Genomic DNA, 16,185 nt, shown 5'->3' on the forward strand with positions numbered 1-16,185 from the left:
AATGGGTCATCGATTTAAAAAGGGAAGATGTTTGTCCTCGAATTTGCCATTTGGTTCTAAAAAAACTGAAAATGGCAGAAAATATTTCAGCCCAGAATACTGATGATACAAGTTTGTTTTTTTTTAAATTCTCTCTTCTATTCCCTTGCCTTCCTTGTTGCTGATGTTTCGATGACCAGGGGGATGGGGGTACTATGACCATGGCTTGCTCTCGGAGTTGAAGCACGCAAGTTAGAACTGTGATATTTGCCAGGAGACACTAAAGTGTTCATACGTGTACTTGGCAGGGATGGAACTTCCAGGCCATGGTGCTTGCTCACCTCTATAGTGGCAGTGCTTGTCCATCAGAGGCCACACCCCTTTGTGGTACTTAGCACCATTGGACTGTAGTGCCACTGGAAATCGCTTGTGAGCTCGCTCCCTGACAGCACAGCATGAGGCACAAACAGTGGAGCTCCCAGGCTCATCTTCAGTCCATGTGGGCACCAGGATTTGAACTCAGGACTCTGTGCTTGCAAGACAGATGCTCTGAGCGCTAGCATCTTAGACTGTGGCCTGTCGGGCCACCAAAAAAAAAAAAAAATCTAAAAACTACTTTTAAATAAAATTTTAAATAAATGTATAATTTATTATCACTACAGGTTTGGATCGTATGCCTGTACCTATTTCACAAACCTAAATAAGATGGAGTCGCATAAACATTACTCTGGTGAAAAGGGGCTACCAGTGGAGATGATTTATGAAACCTTAAGCTAAGCCACTGCACTCTCTATCTGGCGCTACTTTTAAAAAAATAAATGCTTAGAAGATGCCTGAGATGTTACCCAGTATGTCTAACAAAGGTCAGGAATCAGACTGGCCTGGGGCCAGAACATCAATATAATGGGTCAGGCATGACGCCAACTTGGGTTCGGTCCCCAGCACCCTCTATGGTCCCCTGAGCACCGCCAGGAGTAATTCCTGAGCAATATTGGGTGTGGCCCAAAACCCAAAAAAGAAAGACCAGACTACACAGCCTGTCAGAGATTGAGATGGCTGAGACCATCATCTTTCTAAAATTTATTTTTACTTTCATTTTTGAGCTACATCCAGCTTTACTCAGGGAGTACTCCACACTCAGGGGTCACTTCTGCCAGTGCTCAGAGGACCAGGCAGTGCCAGGAATCAATCCCAGGCCTCCAACACGCAAAGCATATATTTCAGCCCGCTGAGTCATCTCTCCAGCTTGACTGAGACCTGAGACCTTTTGGGGTGGAACCTTCACTGTAACATCTAAAAGGTCTCATTTGACCTTAACATCTCAGACCACATGTTAACATCTTGGGTAACATCTTTCTCCTGCGTTGACTTGGGACTGAAGGAGGATGCTTATAAATCATTTTGCAAAGCACTTGGCTAATATGCTCAACCAATGGCATCTGTTCTCAGGAAATCTGAGTTCTTTTCAGAAGAAACATCAGAACAGTGATTAAAAAGTCAGGTTCCAACTCAGAGATAAATTTCCAAACTGTAACTTAGTTTTGGTTTGAAAGGGGATTCATTTCCATGTCTCTACTTCCATTAGTTAACTGCAGTATGTGGACAGCAAAAAACAGTTCTGATGTGTTTTAGACAAAGGGGGTGATATCTACCAAGTATGTGATCGATGCTGCAAACCAAAAGTGCATAATGGAGCTACTGGTTCAGTTCAAACAACAGAGCTCAGAAATGACAACTGTATAATCAAAAGACCTATGTCCAACACCCCAGCCAAGTGGCCCCATCTCTCTGAGAAAGATTACAGAGAGGGTGTTCTTGTCACATCTGGAATCTCATTGTTCCCCAAAAATCTGACAGCTGCTATTCTTGAAAGTAGGACCCTCTTATTAAGAAAATGGGCAGTGAGCTTGTCAACACAATCTGGAGTGAATGCAACAGAAAATAGTGCATATGTGTGTGTACACAACACTTTATGAGTGGACATGTGCAGATAAAAATCAAGAGTCCTAGCTCTGACCTGCCCACACAGAGGAAACATTAGGGCCATTTTTATAGAATACACATGCCTCCTCCATTCCATATTAAAAATAAAAATGACAAGAAACATCAAGAGAAAATCAGTTCAATTATACAAATGTGAAAAATAATGATAAAATTATTTTTATCATTATGGGAAAAGCAAAATATATTCCCATTAAGTTTCCTCAGAAGCAACATGGGAGAGCCTCTCTCAGCCCCCCGCTTTTATAGGTAAGAAAGGGGAAACCAAGGTCATGGAGCTGCATGGGATCCCATGGACAACCCCAGCACTTCACAAATTATTACCAGAATTATGGCTGTGCCCATGAGAAGTGACAGTAAAACTTTGTTGTGAAGTATTTTCCAGGATAGGGAAGTACTGATAAGCAATACAGAAAGTTCTTTCCTAAGTATGTCAGTTTTCAAATTTGCATAGAAGCAAGTAAGGTTGTTCTCTCATGCTCATGAGACAACAAAAGTAACTCACACATACTACCCAGGTAGCAAGCAACAGTTTAAGATGGTTGGGTGAATTAAGACACTAATTTTGTGTTTGGAAAACCCAATAGTCTCTTTTTAAAAGTTTATCCTTTTTTTTGGTTTTGTTTTGCTTTGGGGGGGGGTCATGCCCAATAGTGCTCAGAGTTTACTTGTAGCTCTGTGCTTAGGGATCACTCCTGGTAATGCTAGGGAACCATTGGTGGTGTTGGGGGGTGTTGGGGACTGAACAGGGTCAGCTGTCCAAGGCAAGTACTTTAATCCCTGTACTATCTGCCTGGCCCCTTTAATTATGATAATAAAATGGGATTGATACTCTTTTAAAAAATAGTTAAAAATTGTTCTATAAAATGGATTGAGACTCAACTTATTTCCACCAAAAAGATCACAAAAACAACTTATAAACATCTTCAGTTATAGATATTGTGTGGTCTGAGAGATATTGCAGTGTTGTTATGGTATTTGTGTTGCCTCCAGTACGAGTCCTCAGCATCACACATGGTTCCCTAAGTGTGCTAAGGGCTGAGCACAGAGCCAGGAATTAGACCAAATAGCTCTATTAATAGTTATTGACCATCACTGGTATATCCATCATCTCTACAACTGAATACGTCCCAAACACGAAGAAAAATAGTTAAAATCATGATTATTTTATCTTATGTTAACAAAAGCAAAATTGAAAAAAAAACAATAATCTGTTAAATATTGTGAAATGTTAGTTCTTAAGCAAGTCTCAAAACCGTTAGACTGATTCGATGGTCTCTGGATAGTTCCACTAACATTGATATTAAAAACCCAAGTTGGGAATGTGCCATGGGCACTGGTTCGTAAGTGTGAGTCTGGGTTGAATCCCCAGCATCCAAATGACCCCTGAGCACAGGGGGACCCAAGCACTGCCTAGGGTGACACCTATCACACCACCTCCACAGATACACAATCTTTTGTTTAAATACATATACTACAGTCAATCTCATCAACCAAAGTTTTCATATGTAATTTAGCTAAAACTTGTTTTCTCGGCCATCCTTCAATAAATGCATCAGCTCAAATGTAACCAAATTATAATATTGCTCAAAACTAAACATAAGATAATTAGCTTAGTAAGAAACATAATTTAATATATTCTAACAGCAAAGATAAAAGACGGTACAATCTGCTAATATTATTTCTAAATGACAATATCAAGTAGTCAATATTTGATATATACAGTGACCTAAGTCTAAATAGCACATGTAACACATTAATTTTCAAGGCATTCACTACATACAGTTAGATGGTCAGGTTGCAGGTCATTTAATATACCACAATAACACTTATTAACTATTCATTTATTATTGGATTATTGTTTGTTTGTTTACGGGCTCCACCTGGCAGTATTCTGGCTTATTCTTAGCTCTGTTACCAGGTATCATTCCTTGTCTGGTCAAACCCAGGCCATCAGCGTGCATGGCAAGTGCCTGACCTGCTGTACTATCTCTCCAACCTATTATTGAAATTGTTGTATTACTATCGCTCCCATCAGAATTAGTTAAATTAGTTCGGCAGGTTGAGCTGGAGCTATAGCACAGTGGATAGGGCATTCTGCCTTGCATGCGGTCAACCCGGGTTCTATTCCTCTGCCCCTCTCGGAGAGCCCGGCAAACTACCGGGAGTATCTTGCCTGCACGGCAGAGCCTGGCAAGCTACCCGTGGCATATTCAATATGCCAAAAAACAGTAACAACAAGTAACAAAATGGAGAGGTTACTGGTGCCCAGTTGAGCAAATTGATGAGCAACAGGATGACAGTGACAGTTTGGCAGGTTGGTTAGTTTGTTCTACTTTTAAAAAATATTAATAAAATAAAAATCAGGGTAGCTAAACATTCGTCTTAATGCATGAGGCTTGAACCGGTTTTAGGAGAGTACAAGGGATACTGATTTCCAATATTTCAGTGTAGCACTGCACTATCGTCTCATTGTTCATCGATTTGCTCTAGTGGGCACCAGTAACATCTCCATTGTAAGACTTGGTACAGTTTTTGGCATACAAATACGCCATGAGGTGCTTGCCAGGCTCTGCCGTATGGGTGGGATACTCTCAGTAGCTTGCCGGACTCTCTGGGAGGGATTGAGGAATCGAACCCGAGTCAGCCATGTGCAAGGCAAATGCCCTACCCGCTGTGCTATGGCCCCAGTCCAGTATATGTGTGTGTGTGTGTGTATTTGTTTTTTGAGCCATACCTGGCTGTGCTCAGGATTATTCCTGGTGGGCTCGGGGGACTATACATAGTGCCAGGGATCAGACCTGAGTCGGCCATGTATGAGGGGAGCAACCTACCCACTGCATTCTTACTCGGGTCCAGATCTCTGATATTTTCTTAATCATAAATTTTGAGGACTACCTCTCACCAATTTGTTAACTTCCATTCTTGTCTCAACTGGCTTGAACCTTTTCTTTATGGACACAATTTACTAAAATGCTGGATGCTGCTTGCAGTCAGACACATGCATTGGGAAACTGACCTTTCATGCATAAGCTAGAGTGGAAAAAATAATTGGAGAAGTGCAAACTAACAAAATCAAGGGATGGACCAATTCACTGGAGACGAGGCCATTGAGGGCAAGTCATGCAGCTGTGGGCTGGGAGGGCTTTACCTAGTTCACTGTCCAGCTCCTCGGTGTGGACCCCTTCTTCTCCAAAGGAATAGCAGGAATGAGACAGAAAAGAGAGAAATATTCAGACACCAGCACCAAGAAAGAGACTCCCCTCAGAAAAATAGCAGCGAACATATCATTTCATTTTGTCCTTACCTGCATTGTGGCTTAATTCATTGGCTTGGCTAGTAAACCTGAGACCGCAGTGTAAATCACTAAATGGTCAGAGCTGATATTGGCAACATAATTATATGGCTCATTTCCTTGCATGTCAAAAGAGGAGTTGATTGGTTATAAAAGATGACAAATACCTCTGCGGTTTCTGTGTTCTTAAGTGAGAAGTCACTTATTACAGACCTTATTTTGAGCAAACAAAGCTGCTAGACCTTTCAATATTAGTCCTTTTAATCCTTCAATAAATCCTGTAATCAGTGAGGCAATTAGACTCACAATTAAAGTGTTTCTTAAATGTAATACTGCTGCCTGAAAAACAGAAGGTGAGGTCAAGTAGAGAACTCAGCTTATAAAATGAGCTACGCTTCAATCCCTCAACCGGAGTAGAAAGATGAACTATGTCTGCTGTACATCAAGGAAGCAAGGCTTTTAAAGGTTGTCCTGAAAAGTGTATTGGGAAGCAGGATATAGTTAGTCTAAGATTTTGAAGTCATATAGCTTAGAATTACTATAATGAAAATGATATCAATAGTGTCAGTGTGTGGAACAAGTCAAGACCATTTCCATTCTAGACTGTCTCTTGTTATCAGTGAAATATTTTATTATATAATTGAGAAGCAAATGCAGAAGACATGCAACAATCTTCCCAACTACAGACGTTATCTACCCCTCTGCTATACGCTCCGTAAATGCAGACATCCAGCCTGTTTACTATTGCAATATGCTCCTGCCCAGTACAGTATTTGGGTGCATGGCAGGTATTAAATATTTCTCAAATGCATGCATGAATGAATAAATAAAAAATGAATCGATGATAGGTTTTAGTAATTAAGAGGGGCTTACCTAATTTATGAAGTCTTATTTTCAAAATTATCCAAAGCCAACATTAAGAATTGGCACTAGTATTTTTTCTTTTAAAAGTAATCAGATTTCCAACAAATGTTTAATTAAAATTCCCATCAGGATATAATCAAACCATATCTTTGGGGGCTTTGTTCATTTCTTTATTTTTTTTCACCTTTTTGCTGGGCCCCACTGGGAGCAAAAACTGTTAATGCTGGTGATGAGACCTGCCATGCGCCAGTCACTGTACTAGGTGTCAGAGACGCCAAAATGAGCACAGACACATTTCTAATCTGTCAAAGGCAGAGGCAAGCCCAAAGCTCATATTAATAAAGTGAAATTAAAGCTGCCATCAGTCCCCTAGAGGAAGACATATAATAATCTAATTGTACCTGGGGGCAAGGTCACAGGAAAAGTCCCTGAGCAGTACTCATCTGAAGGACATGGAAGATTTAATGAAAAAGACTTGAGAATAAACAATGATGAGAATTTAAGCTGTCCAAGAGTAGGACTTCTGGTTTGCTGCATTCATTGATAGGTCCTAGAGAGCACTAGACATGTAAAAGGAGTTCAGTAACTCTTTGTGGAATGAAAGCATATTTGAGGCAGAGAGGACTGCATGTTGGCCCTGGAGCAGACCCAGGAGCAAGAGGACTAGTGGAGATGAGGGACAGAGCAGGAGTGGGTGCGAGTGAGGAAAGTAATAGAGGCTTGGAGTGACAGGCTGTGGGTTGGCTTTACTAAGCCAATCCAGAGTCATTGAATATTGCTTGAGGAAGTGGTCATAACACATGATAAGGTCATCACATTTACGTTTTTAAGATGGCTTTCACCACAATGCCAGGAGAACAGGCAAGAGAGCAAGGGGAAGAGGCGCGTGACTTGAACATGGATGGTCAAGAGGGCGAAGAGTGAAAGGATTCCCTGCATCACTGGGAAACAAAGTGAACTCAGCTGGTAGATGGATTTGGAATGGGTGTGAAGAAATGGAGTAAATCAAGGGCATACTTAAGAATGTACGAATTTACCCTGAACTGAGAGAGGGAAAACTTACCATGGACCAGATTGGTAGTTAGTGGGGAGATCATTAGTCAGGTTTTAATCAGACTGAGTTTAAAGTCTCTTTGAGGCAACCAGTTGGCATTTAAAACCAGGCAGATTAAAACACTGCCTGCAGCTCAAAGGCAAGGATGAAAGCGTCTACTTTTAATAGAACTCAATACATAGAAATGACAGAAGGAGTTACATACTCAGATCCAATCCCCAAATTTGTTTCCCACTTTTGAGAGAAAATAGAAAACAGAATAATTTTTTTACAATTGTATCATGCTACAGAAACTAGAGTAGTTTTATTCCACGTGCATGTAGCCTACATAGAGTCAGAAAGAGAAAAAGTACCGACTGGAATGTGCCCAATATTGTTACTGGTCTCTGCATCATGCTATAAACAATAGCACAAAGCAACTTGTGCCAGATTTTAATTGGCAACAGAAAATATAGGTATGGGAGCTGATGTTTGTTATAATGGTATAATCTAGTAACATATTTATACTGTTTGTGTATACAGAAACACAGACATACATATAATTAATTTCCTCTAGACAGAATATATAAATTCTAATGTTGAAGGGATAATTACTAAACTAACTGCAACTGGTATGCTCCATAAGAAATAACATTAACATCAATGATAAGAATTCTAAGAATTAAAAATTACATCTTGGTAACAAAACCATTCAGTACTTCCACGAGTAGTTTTTTTCTCAGTAAAAGCTATTAGAATCTTCTATCATCTGGAAAATTACAACAGCAAAGATTTTCATATATTTCCAATATTGACATTGACATCGGGGAGCCTATTTGGAATGAGGGCCTAAAAATGTATTTTTAAAAAATCAACAGGAATCAAGTAAAAACTTAGTTCTGTTTAATGGTTGAATACATTTTATTTATGCTCTTGTCTCTGAAAATTAGCCACCTATCTCATAAGCATGCAAAGACAGCTGACCACATATGTTCTTTTCCTTTTTCAGGAATGGAACCAAAAAGATGAGTGTTTCCGCCAGACTTCCTCATTCAGATGTATTTGTGTTTCCACATGAAATCACTCAGATAAATATTAAACATTCAATTTTATGTTCAGTTCATATAATCTGAAATCCCTATGTAACAGAAAGATATTGGAGTGCCAGCTTTTGACAGTGTTATACTGTACTGGCTTACATTTTCAAACAAATCTCATGTTTATATACACACCCATTCTGTCCCATAGGAGAGATTAATAAAGTTCCACTATCTTAAAGAAAAAATGTATCCAATAACCGAACTACTAATTCAAGTGGCAAAGATGAATTATGAGTAGCAAAGCAAACCACTTCCCATTTAATTCATCCCTGTCAAAAAGTAATTTTGGTAGAACTTGGGACAAACTTCAAGGTATAGTAAAGGAATACATTAGGGTTTTTTTTTTGGTTTTGTTTTGTGTGTGTGTGTGTGTGTGTGTGTGTGTGTGTGTGTAAGTACAAATCAAAAGAGCTCTGAAATAAACTTTTAAAATCAATTGTTTTAGCCAGTTAATTACTCTGAGAGATTAATAGGGATAGTGAAAACAAGGGCATCACTGCAGCCCCATTCTTTAAATACACTCTTAGAATATTTAAAGTGTATTTGAGATTACAAAGAGATTCCAAAACAATTCTAGACAGATCTGCTGTCTGTCCCTAGGCTAAGACTGGAAAAATAATAGATTTATGAAATATTTAGAGTTGAAGAAAAACTCCTGACATTTCCTTCTAAGAATTTCCATACTCTAAGGGACAGGGTCCTGCTTTTTTGTTATAAGGCATCTTTGGTTTGAATATTCTTATAGACTTCCTGAGTTTTCTTCACCTTCTAGACAGAAATCCCTTCACTGCAAAGCCAGCTCAGTGCTGAAACCTGGGTGACCTTGCTACGGCTCGCTAAAATTTCCATGTGTGAACAAAGTCCCAGTTCATTCGAACCAACCAGCCTCTTACCATCATCTTCACACTCTTCTAGGGGCTTCTGCTGCTTGTTCAGGCACCGAGGGTCTAACCAAGATGTCGTCTTTGTGTTATGGCTGAAATCCAGAAATGAAAACAAAACTCTCTTTAAAAAGAAGCTCAATGACAATAGTATCATGCACTTTCCAACCAAAGCAACAAACCAAACCTTAAGGTAAGAGCTTCCCTTCCATGTTGCCCAGCCTGATTCGATTCCTGGCACCACCAGCCATGACCACTGAGCACAGAGTCAGGAGTTGCCCTGAGCACTGTGGGGTGCAGTTCCCCCAAACCATCAAAACCCCCCACCACCTCTAAAATACTCAAAGAGCAGCAAATTCAGTCCAGGAGAAAGCTGAAGCTTGAGATTCTAAAATAGCCTGAGGAGGGTGTTAAGTAGGCTTTTAACTTCCCTAAGATATAATCATTCCATTAAGGAAACTTTTAAGTGTAATACTAGTTTTGGTTTTGAAAAATGAGTTCCAAATGACATATCCTGTCTATTCTATCTCCCCTTGTCTAGACATATTTCATTCTTCACATTTGTCAAAGAACAAATGCCAATTTATTTTAAATTTGTCGCTGACTTAAATCTTGGATGCTGTAATTCACAAAAAGCTTGCTCTTTTACTCATTATATTACATAAGAATTCTTATGACAGCACGAAACTATCCCAATTCATATAAGTGCCTCGAAGCTCCAAATACATATCATTAATCAAACTGTCCTACATTATGCTTCAGACACAGCAAAGGCAACCCCAAATTACCCATCATAAATAGAACCTGTGCAAGAAAAAGCTCTGAGAAGTTAAACATGTCATCCAGTTTTCTTCTCCAGAGTACGGTTCCATTCTAGAGGAAATGGTTCCATAGTCAAATACTTTCATCGATTTTGAGGGTCTGTAATTGTATGGGACTATTTCTCAAAATGTTGACCTTCAATCTTGTTAGAAATGTCCCAAGAATGACAGGAGGAATCGGTCCAAAGCAGATCAATGAAGCTCCTTATCTTATCTTATCTTGAGCTCCTTTTCCATTCTTTTTCTTTCTTTTTTTTTTTTTTTTTGCTTTTTGGGTCACACCCAGCGATGCTCGGGGGTTCACTCCTGGCTCTGCACTCAGGAATCACTCCTGGCGGTGCTTGGGGGACCGTATGGGATGCTGGGAATCGAACCCAGGTCGGCCGCGTGCAAGGCAAACGCCCTCCCCGCTGTGCTCTCGCTCCAGCCCCATCCTTTTCCATTCTATGTAAGCTAAGTTGGAGGGACAAAGTCCAGTGGTTCTAGCTACAAACCAGAATTGAGTGTAAGAAAATTTTAAAATGTGTTGACAGTTAGGAAAAGACACTCATTTAGGGGAAGCCTTATGTTTAGGTTACAAATACGTTGAAAATGCAGAATTTTTAAATTTCAAATTACAACTTATCAATTGTTGAATTCAAATCTTATGAATTGTTGAAAAAATAACAGCCTAATTGAAAAGAGGATATGCAAATGTATACTCACATCATCCCATATTATCCCAACAATTAAAACTGTAATATAGTCTCAAACATCACAAACAATACTGCTTATTTGTTCACTGACAACTCTAGAATCTTCTCTGATTTTTATATGTATGCTATAACTTAATTATTACAATAATCCTGAAAGAAATATTAGTGTTAAATGATTACTTTCACTTTTTTCAGTGACAGTATAGGTAAAGACTTGGGCAAAAAGAAAAAGAGTATCTATTATCATTGTTTTGTTGCTGTTATTATTAATAATAACCTTGGTATTTAGCAAGAATCAGTAAACCCTAGACCTTTTAATAGGTTGTATAAGATATGACAATGAAATTACAAAAATCTCTTTCAAGGCAAGGCAACAACTCTACTTAGCAATGCTCTAGGTTCCTGTGTCCCGATGCCCTCTCTGGGTTTGAAGAATAGATGGGCTCTCATGTGCTCTAGACCTGTTGAGTGATTCTTGTTGAAACAATGGGCAAGAGCTAACCATTTGTGGAAAAAAATCTAGCTTACTATTTGTTAGATGAAATAAAACAGGACAGAGAGGTATATATATATATGCCCTAGGGACAAACAGTACAGCATGCAGCCTGGTACCAAGTATGGTATCCTGAACACCACTAGGGGTCACTCCTGAGCTTCTGGGCACAGAAGCAGATATAGCCTTTGAGCACTGCCAGGACTCAAAGTCATCACTGTCATCCCATTGTTCTTCGATTTCCTCGAGTGGGCACCAATAACATCTCTATTGCACTCAGCCCTGAGATTTTAGCAGCCTCTCCTTACTCATCTTTCCCAATGATTGGAGGCTCTTTCAGGGTCAGGGGAATGAGATCTATAGTTACTGTTTTGGGCATATCAAATACGCCACGGGTAGCTTGCTGGCTCTCTGAGAAGTACTGCCAGGAATAACCCAAAATTTAAAAGGTGGTGGGGGAGAGGGGGAAGAATAGGATAGGAAGGAGAGGAGAGGGAAGGAAAGAAAGAAATTTCCCCAAGAACACTCTGTTGGTAGATAGGCAGAATTGGGGGTGGAGCTTGAAGGGATGGGAGGGAAACTGAAGACACGGGTGCTGGGAAATTACACTAGTGGAGGAATGGTGTTGGAACATTGCATGACCGAAACACAATCGTGAACAATTTTGTAATGCTCTATCTATCTCATGGTGATTCAATTAAAAAAAAAAAATTAAAGACAGGCAGAATTACAAAGTCAAACACGAGACCACACCCTGTCTTCCTACACAGCAAGACCATAAAAAAATGGTCACTGCTGGTCAAGAAGAACTTATGTATGATTTTTAATGACTGTTTTAAAATGCCTGAGATACAGCCATGATAAGAACAGAGGTCCACATGCTCTGTACAAGAATCTACCGTGCTAACCTCTTGCAAAACTATAGCACAATGTCATGATAAGGATACACTTTCTTGTGTTTTTTTTTTTGTTGTTGTTTATTTGTTGTTTGTTCTTATACCCAGCAGTGCTCAGAGCTTACTCCTACTCAGGGATCACTCCTGGTGGTGCTCATGAATCATATGTGGCATCAGGGATTGAACCCAGGTCACGCATATGTAAGCAAGCATCCTGCCCACTATAGGATGGCTCTGGTCCAGGATATCCGGAAGACACAAAATACAAAGCATTTCCATATCAAAAGGATCCCTTAGGTTGCCCTAGAGAGACACCACTAGTTCCCTTCCAACCTCTTACCTCAGATCTACGGTTTAATTTTGTCCCATCAAAACAGTTACACATGAGCCCAGGGGCATCTCAATGGTAGAGTGCTTGACTTCCGGGCATGAGGTAAGAGTGTGTTGCCAATGGTTTGTGCTCCCTGGCACCACAACAGAGTGTATGGTCTCCTATGTTCATCAACCGAATGTGTTCAAGCAGCACAACGAAAGAGTACGATCTGGTGAGCAATGCAACTAAAACGTGCAAGCACTGGGCCCAAGCGTGTCTTTAATAATAGTGGGAAGAAAGTTGTGAGGGGTGGCAGAATATTCTAAAAATAAACTCATTCATGATAAGAGCCTTCAAGTTACACGTTTTTCGTTCACCATAATCCTTAACAATGTTATTGCAAATGGCAGTAATTATCCCTGTCATTATGGAATAGCTCATTGGATGGATATATCATAATTTAATCACTCCAACACCTAAATCTCAAATATTTAGTATCCACCGTTGCTTTATAATTTAGACTTCAGTCTGTAATGATCAATTTTGAATTTTGTTTTTGTATAAGATGTGAGATTTAAGGCTGATATTTGCCTCTAACTAAATACTTGCTCCAGCACTATTTTAATTGAAAGACTATCTTCCCTCTAGTGAAATGATTTTGTAACTTTGTTGAGGATGACTTGGAAAAATCGGAGAGTCTGTTTCTAAGTTCCATTGAACTATGGGTCTCTTCCTCTATAACACACATTTTATTACCAGGTATTTATTGTCTCGATTAACAGTTATCAAGACTGTTAATCTGATTTTAAGTTTTCTAAAAATTACTTTGTTCTAGTTTCTTTGTCTTTATATATTTTAGGATAAACTTGTACATACTAAAAAAAAGATTTTGACAGGATTTGCATAAAGTTGGTATATTTATTTAGGGAGTACTGACAGTTTTACTATAGCAACTGTGAATTTTTAAATCCACAAATATAATATATATCTTTCTGTTTATTTAAACTTTCTCTGATTTTCTAATTCAGCATTCTATTGTTTTTAATACATGAAAATCCTTCACATATTTTGTTTGATTTTAGCTTCAGAGGGCTTAGGAGAAGTAAACATGAATTATATCTTATTATTCTTTTCCTTTTATTAATTTACTTATTTATTTATTTTTATTGAATCACCATATATCTTATTTTTCATTTAATGATTTCCATTACTAGCATACAATTTTGAAAACTTTATTCATATGATTTATTGTAAGATCACTTATTTTAGATTTTTTTTGTGTATACTTCTAATTTTCTATATAAGCATGTTCTCTGCAGTGAGTAGTTTTATTCTTTTCCTTTTCAATCTGAATATCTTTTAGTTCTTCATATCTGCATATCTTTTAGTTGCTTTACTATCCTATCTTGCCAGGACCTCGAGCAGGATACTGAGTAAGAGTGGTGAGAACAAATACTTGGCTTGTACCCCCCAATTTTTTTTCTCTATTAAATATGTTAGCATACTTCCCTTCTTTCTTTCTCTCTTTCTTTCTTCCTTCATTTCTTCCTTCCTTCCCTTCCTTCCTTCCCTTCCTTCCTTCCCTCCCTCCCTCCCTCCTTCTCTCCCTCCCTCCTTCCTCCCTCCCTCCCCCCTTCTTTCCTTCCTTCCCTCCTTCCCTCCCTCCCTCCCTCCCTTCCTTCCTTCCTTCCTTCCTTCCTTCCTTCCTTCCTTCCTTCCTTCCTTCCTTCCTTCCTTCCTTCCTTCCTTCCTTCCTTCCTTCCTTCTCTTGCTTTCTCTCTTGCATTCTTACATTTTTTCTTTTTTCCTTCCATTTTTTTTTGGGGGGGTAGATGTTCATTATTAAGTCAAGGAAATTCCCTCTCAGAAGCAGGTAGACAGCTCAAGGTTTAGATCACATGCCTTGCATGTGTGAGGTCCCAAGTTTGATCTCCTTGACCACATGCCCATCCCCAGCCGCTGCTCCACACCCAACCCTTGCACTACCAAGCATGCTCCGAGTGCCCTAAACTCACCACTGGGCCTCAGCAGCATCACACAGTCAGAACCAAGCACAGAACCACCTGCCCTCATTGACCGAGGATCACCAAGAACGACCCCTAGAGCCCTCTGAGCATTACTTGGAAGACCTTCCCCCTGAGAAAATATTTTCTATTCTTAATTTTCTTAGAATTCCTATAAGGAATTCTAAATTTTAGACTACTAAACTTTACCAAAGTCATTTAGGAACATTAATAAACATGATTATGAGATACCCTCCCCACCCGCCGCCTGTTAGTATGGTAGATTTCATTAGTTTTGAAAGTATTGCACCCAGGGGCCAGAGAGATAGTATAACAGATAGGGCTCTTGCTTTGCACATGGCCCATACGTGGTTTGATCCCCGGCACCTCATATGTTCCCCAAGCCTGTCAGGAGTCGTCTCTGCTTGCGGAGCAAGGATTAAGCCCTAAGCACCGCTGGGTGTGCCCCCCTCCAAATAACAGTAATTTATCATCAGACTTGGTGATAATATATAATTATTTTTCTTTTTAGTTTTGTGAAATAGAAATAGTCTGAAATAGTCTGTTGGGGGCTGGAGCGATAGCACAGCAGTAGGGAGTTCACCTTTCACTCGGCAGACCCGTGTTTGATTCCTCCGTCCCTCTCGGAGAGCCCGGCAAGCTACTCAGAGTATGGAGCCCGCACGGCAGAGCCTGGCAAGCTACCCGTGCGTATTGGATATGCCAAAAACAGTAACAATAAGTCTCTCAATGAGAGACGTTACTGGTGCCCGCTCAAACAAATCAATGAGCAGCAGGATGACAGTGACAGTCCCAAATTTAAGGAATTGTGGAGATTAGTGCTTTTGAGGAAATCTCTCCATTTCATCTAGTATGTCAATTCATGTCCGCAGACTTGTTGGCGGCATTCTCTTATTATCTTTTTGATGTTACCAGGTCTGCAGTGATTCTTTGATTCCTCAATTCCTGAAGAGATAATTTGTGCCTTTTCATTTCTCTTTCTTTCTGAGTTTCAATAGGTTCTTCAATGCTATTAACTTTTCTGAAAAAAACAACTGTTTGTTTCACTGATTTTTTTCCCCACTGTACTTTTTTCAATTCGTTGACTTTTGCTCTCTTTTATTTCCTTCCATGTACTTATTTCAAGTTTTATTTGCTCTTCTTTTATCAGGATCTTAAGTAGGAAGCGTAGATTGCTGATTTAAGACTTAAACTTAATTCCCATCAATGCTTTGGCTGTGTTTCATTCTTCTGATATGCTTTATTTTCATTTTGATTCAGTTCAAAATAATTTTTCTAAAATGCTTTTAAGACATTCACTTTGATCCATATGTTACTTAGAAGTATACTGTTTAGTTTCAAAGTGTTGGGAGACTTTCCTACTTTATCTAGTATTAATATGCAATTCTTACTTTCTTAATGTTTTAAGATATATTTTTCCGAACTTTTACTTTCAATTGACCTATGTTGTTATATTTTAAATAAGTATTATAAAATAGCCCATAGTTTGGCTAGTCTTGTTTAATTTCTGTCATTGTATCTCTTTTAATAGTTACATTTAAACTGGTCAAATGTGATTTTGGGTATGTTTGGGCTTAAGTTTCCAATTTTTATTTTGCGTCCTATATGTTCTATTTCACCTATTTCTTACAGGCAGAAAGAGTAGGTGACTATTAACCAGGAAGCAAGCCCTTATCAGATTCAGAAATAAATCTATATATTATCTCTCTCTTCCTCTATCTACATATACACATCTATAGATAGAGATATACACACATATATACACATTATACGTACATCTATTCCTTTAC

At 39.1% G+C, this 16,185-nt stretch overlaps 1 protein-coding gene across 14 annotated transcripts in view; it reads right to left on the reverse strand.

Moving 5' to 3' along the window:
- The window catches only part of MAGI1 (membrane associated guanylate kinase, WW and PDZ domain containing 1), a 754,097-nt gene that overhangs the window by 101,025 nt on the left and 636,887 nt on the right, over positions 1-16,185 (reverse strand). For 7 of the 14 annotated variants that reach the window (XM_055137094.1, XM_055137092.1, XM_055137089.1 and 4 more), the window contains exons 6-7: positions 9,166-9,248; positions 5,132-5,170 (exon numbers count right to left, since the gene is read on the reverse strand). In XM_055137094.1, the coding sequence (XP_054993069.1) occupies positions 5,132-5,170; positions 9,166-9,248 (122 nt within the window). The remainder of the gene's footprint in view (positions 1-5,131; positions 5,171-9,165; positions 9,249-16,185) is intronic. The other 7 variants (XM_055137098.1, XM_055137099.1, XM_055137090.1 and 4 more) reach the window with 2 other exon arrangements.

Source organism: Sorex araneus, chromosome 4, assembly GCF_027595985.1.
Source record: "Sorex araneus isolate mSorAra2 chromosome 4, mSorAra2.pri, whole genome shotgun sequence".
Classification (NCBI taxonomy): domain Eukaryota; kingdom Metazoa; phylum Chordata; class Mammalia; order Eulipotyphla; family Soricidae; genus Sorex; species Sorex araneus.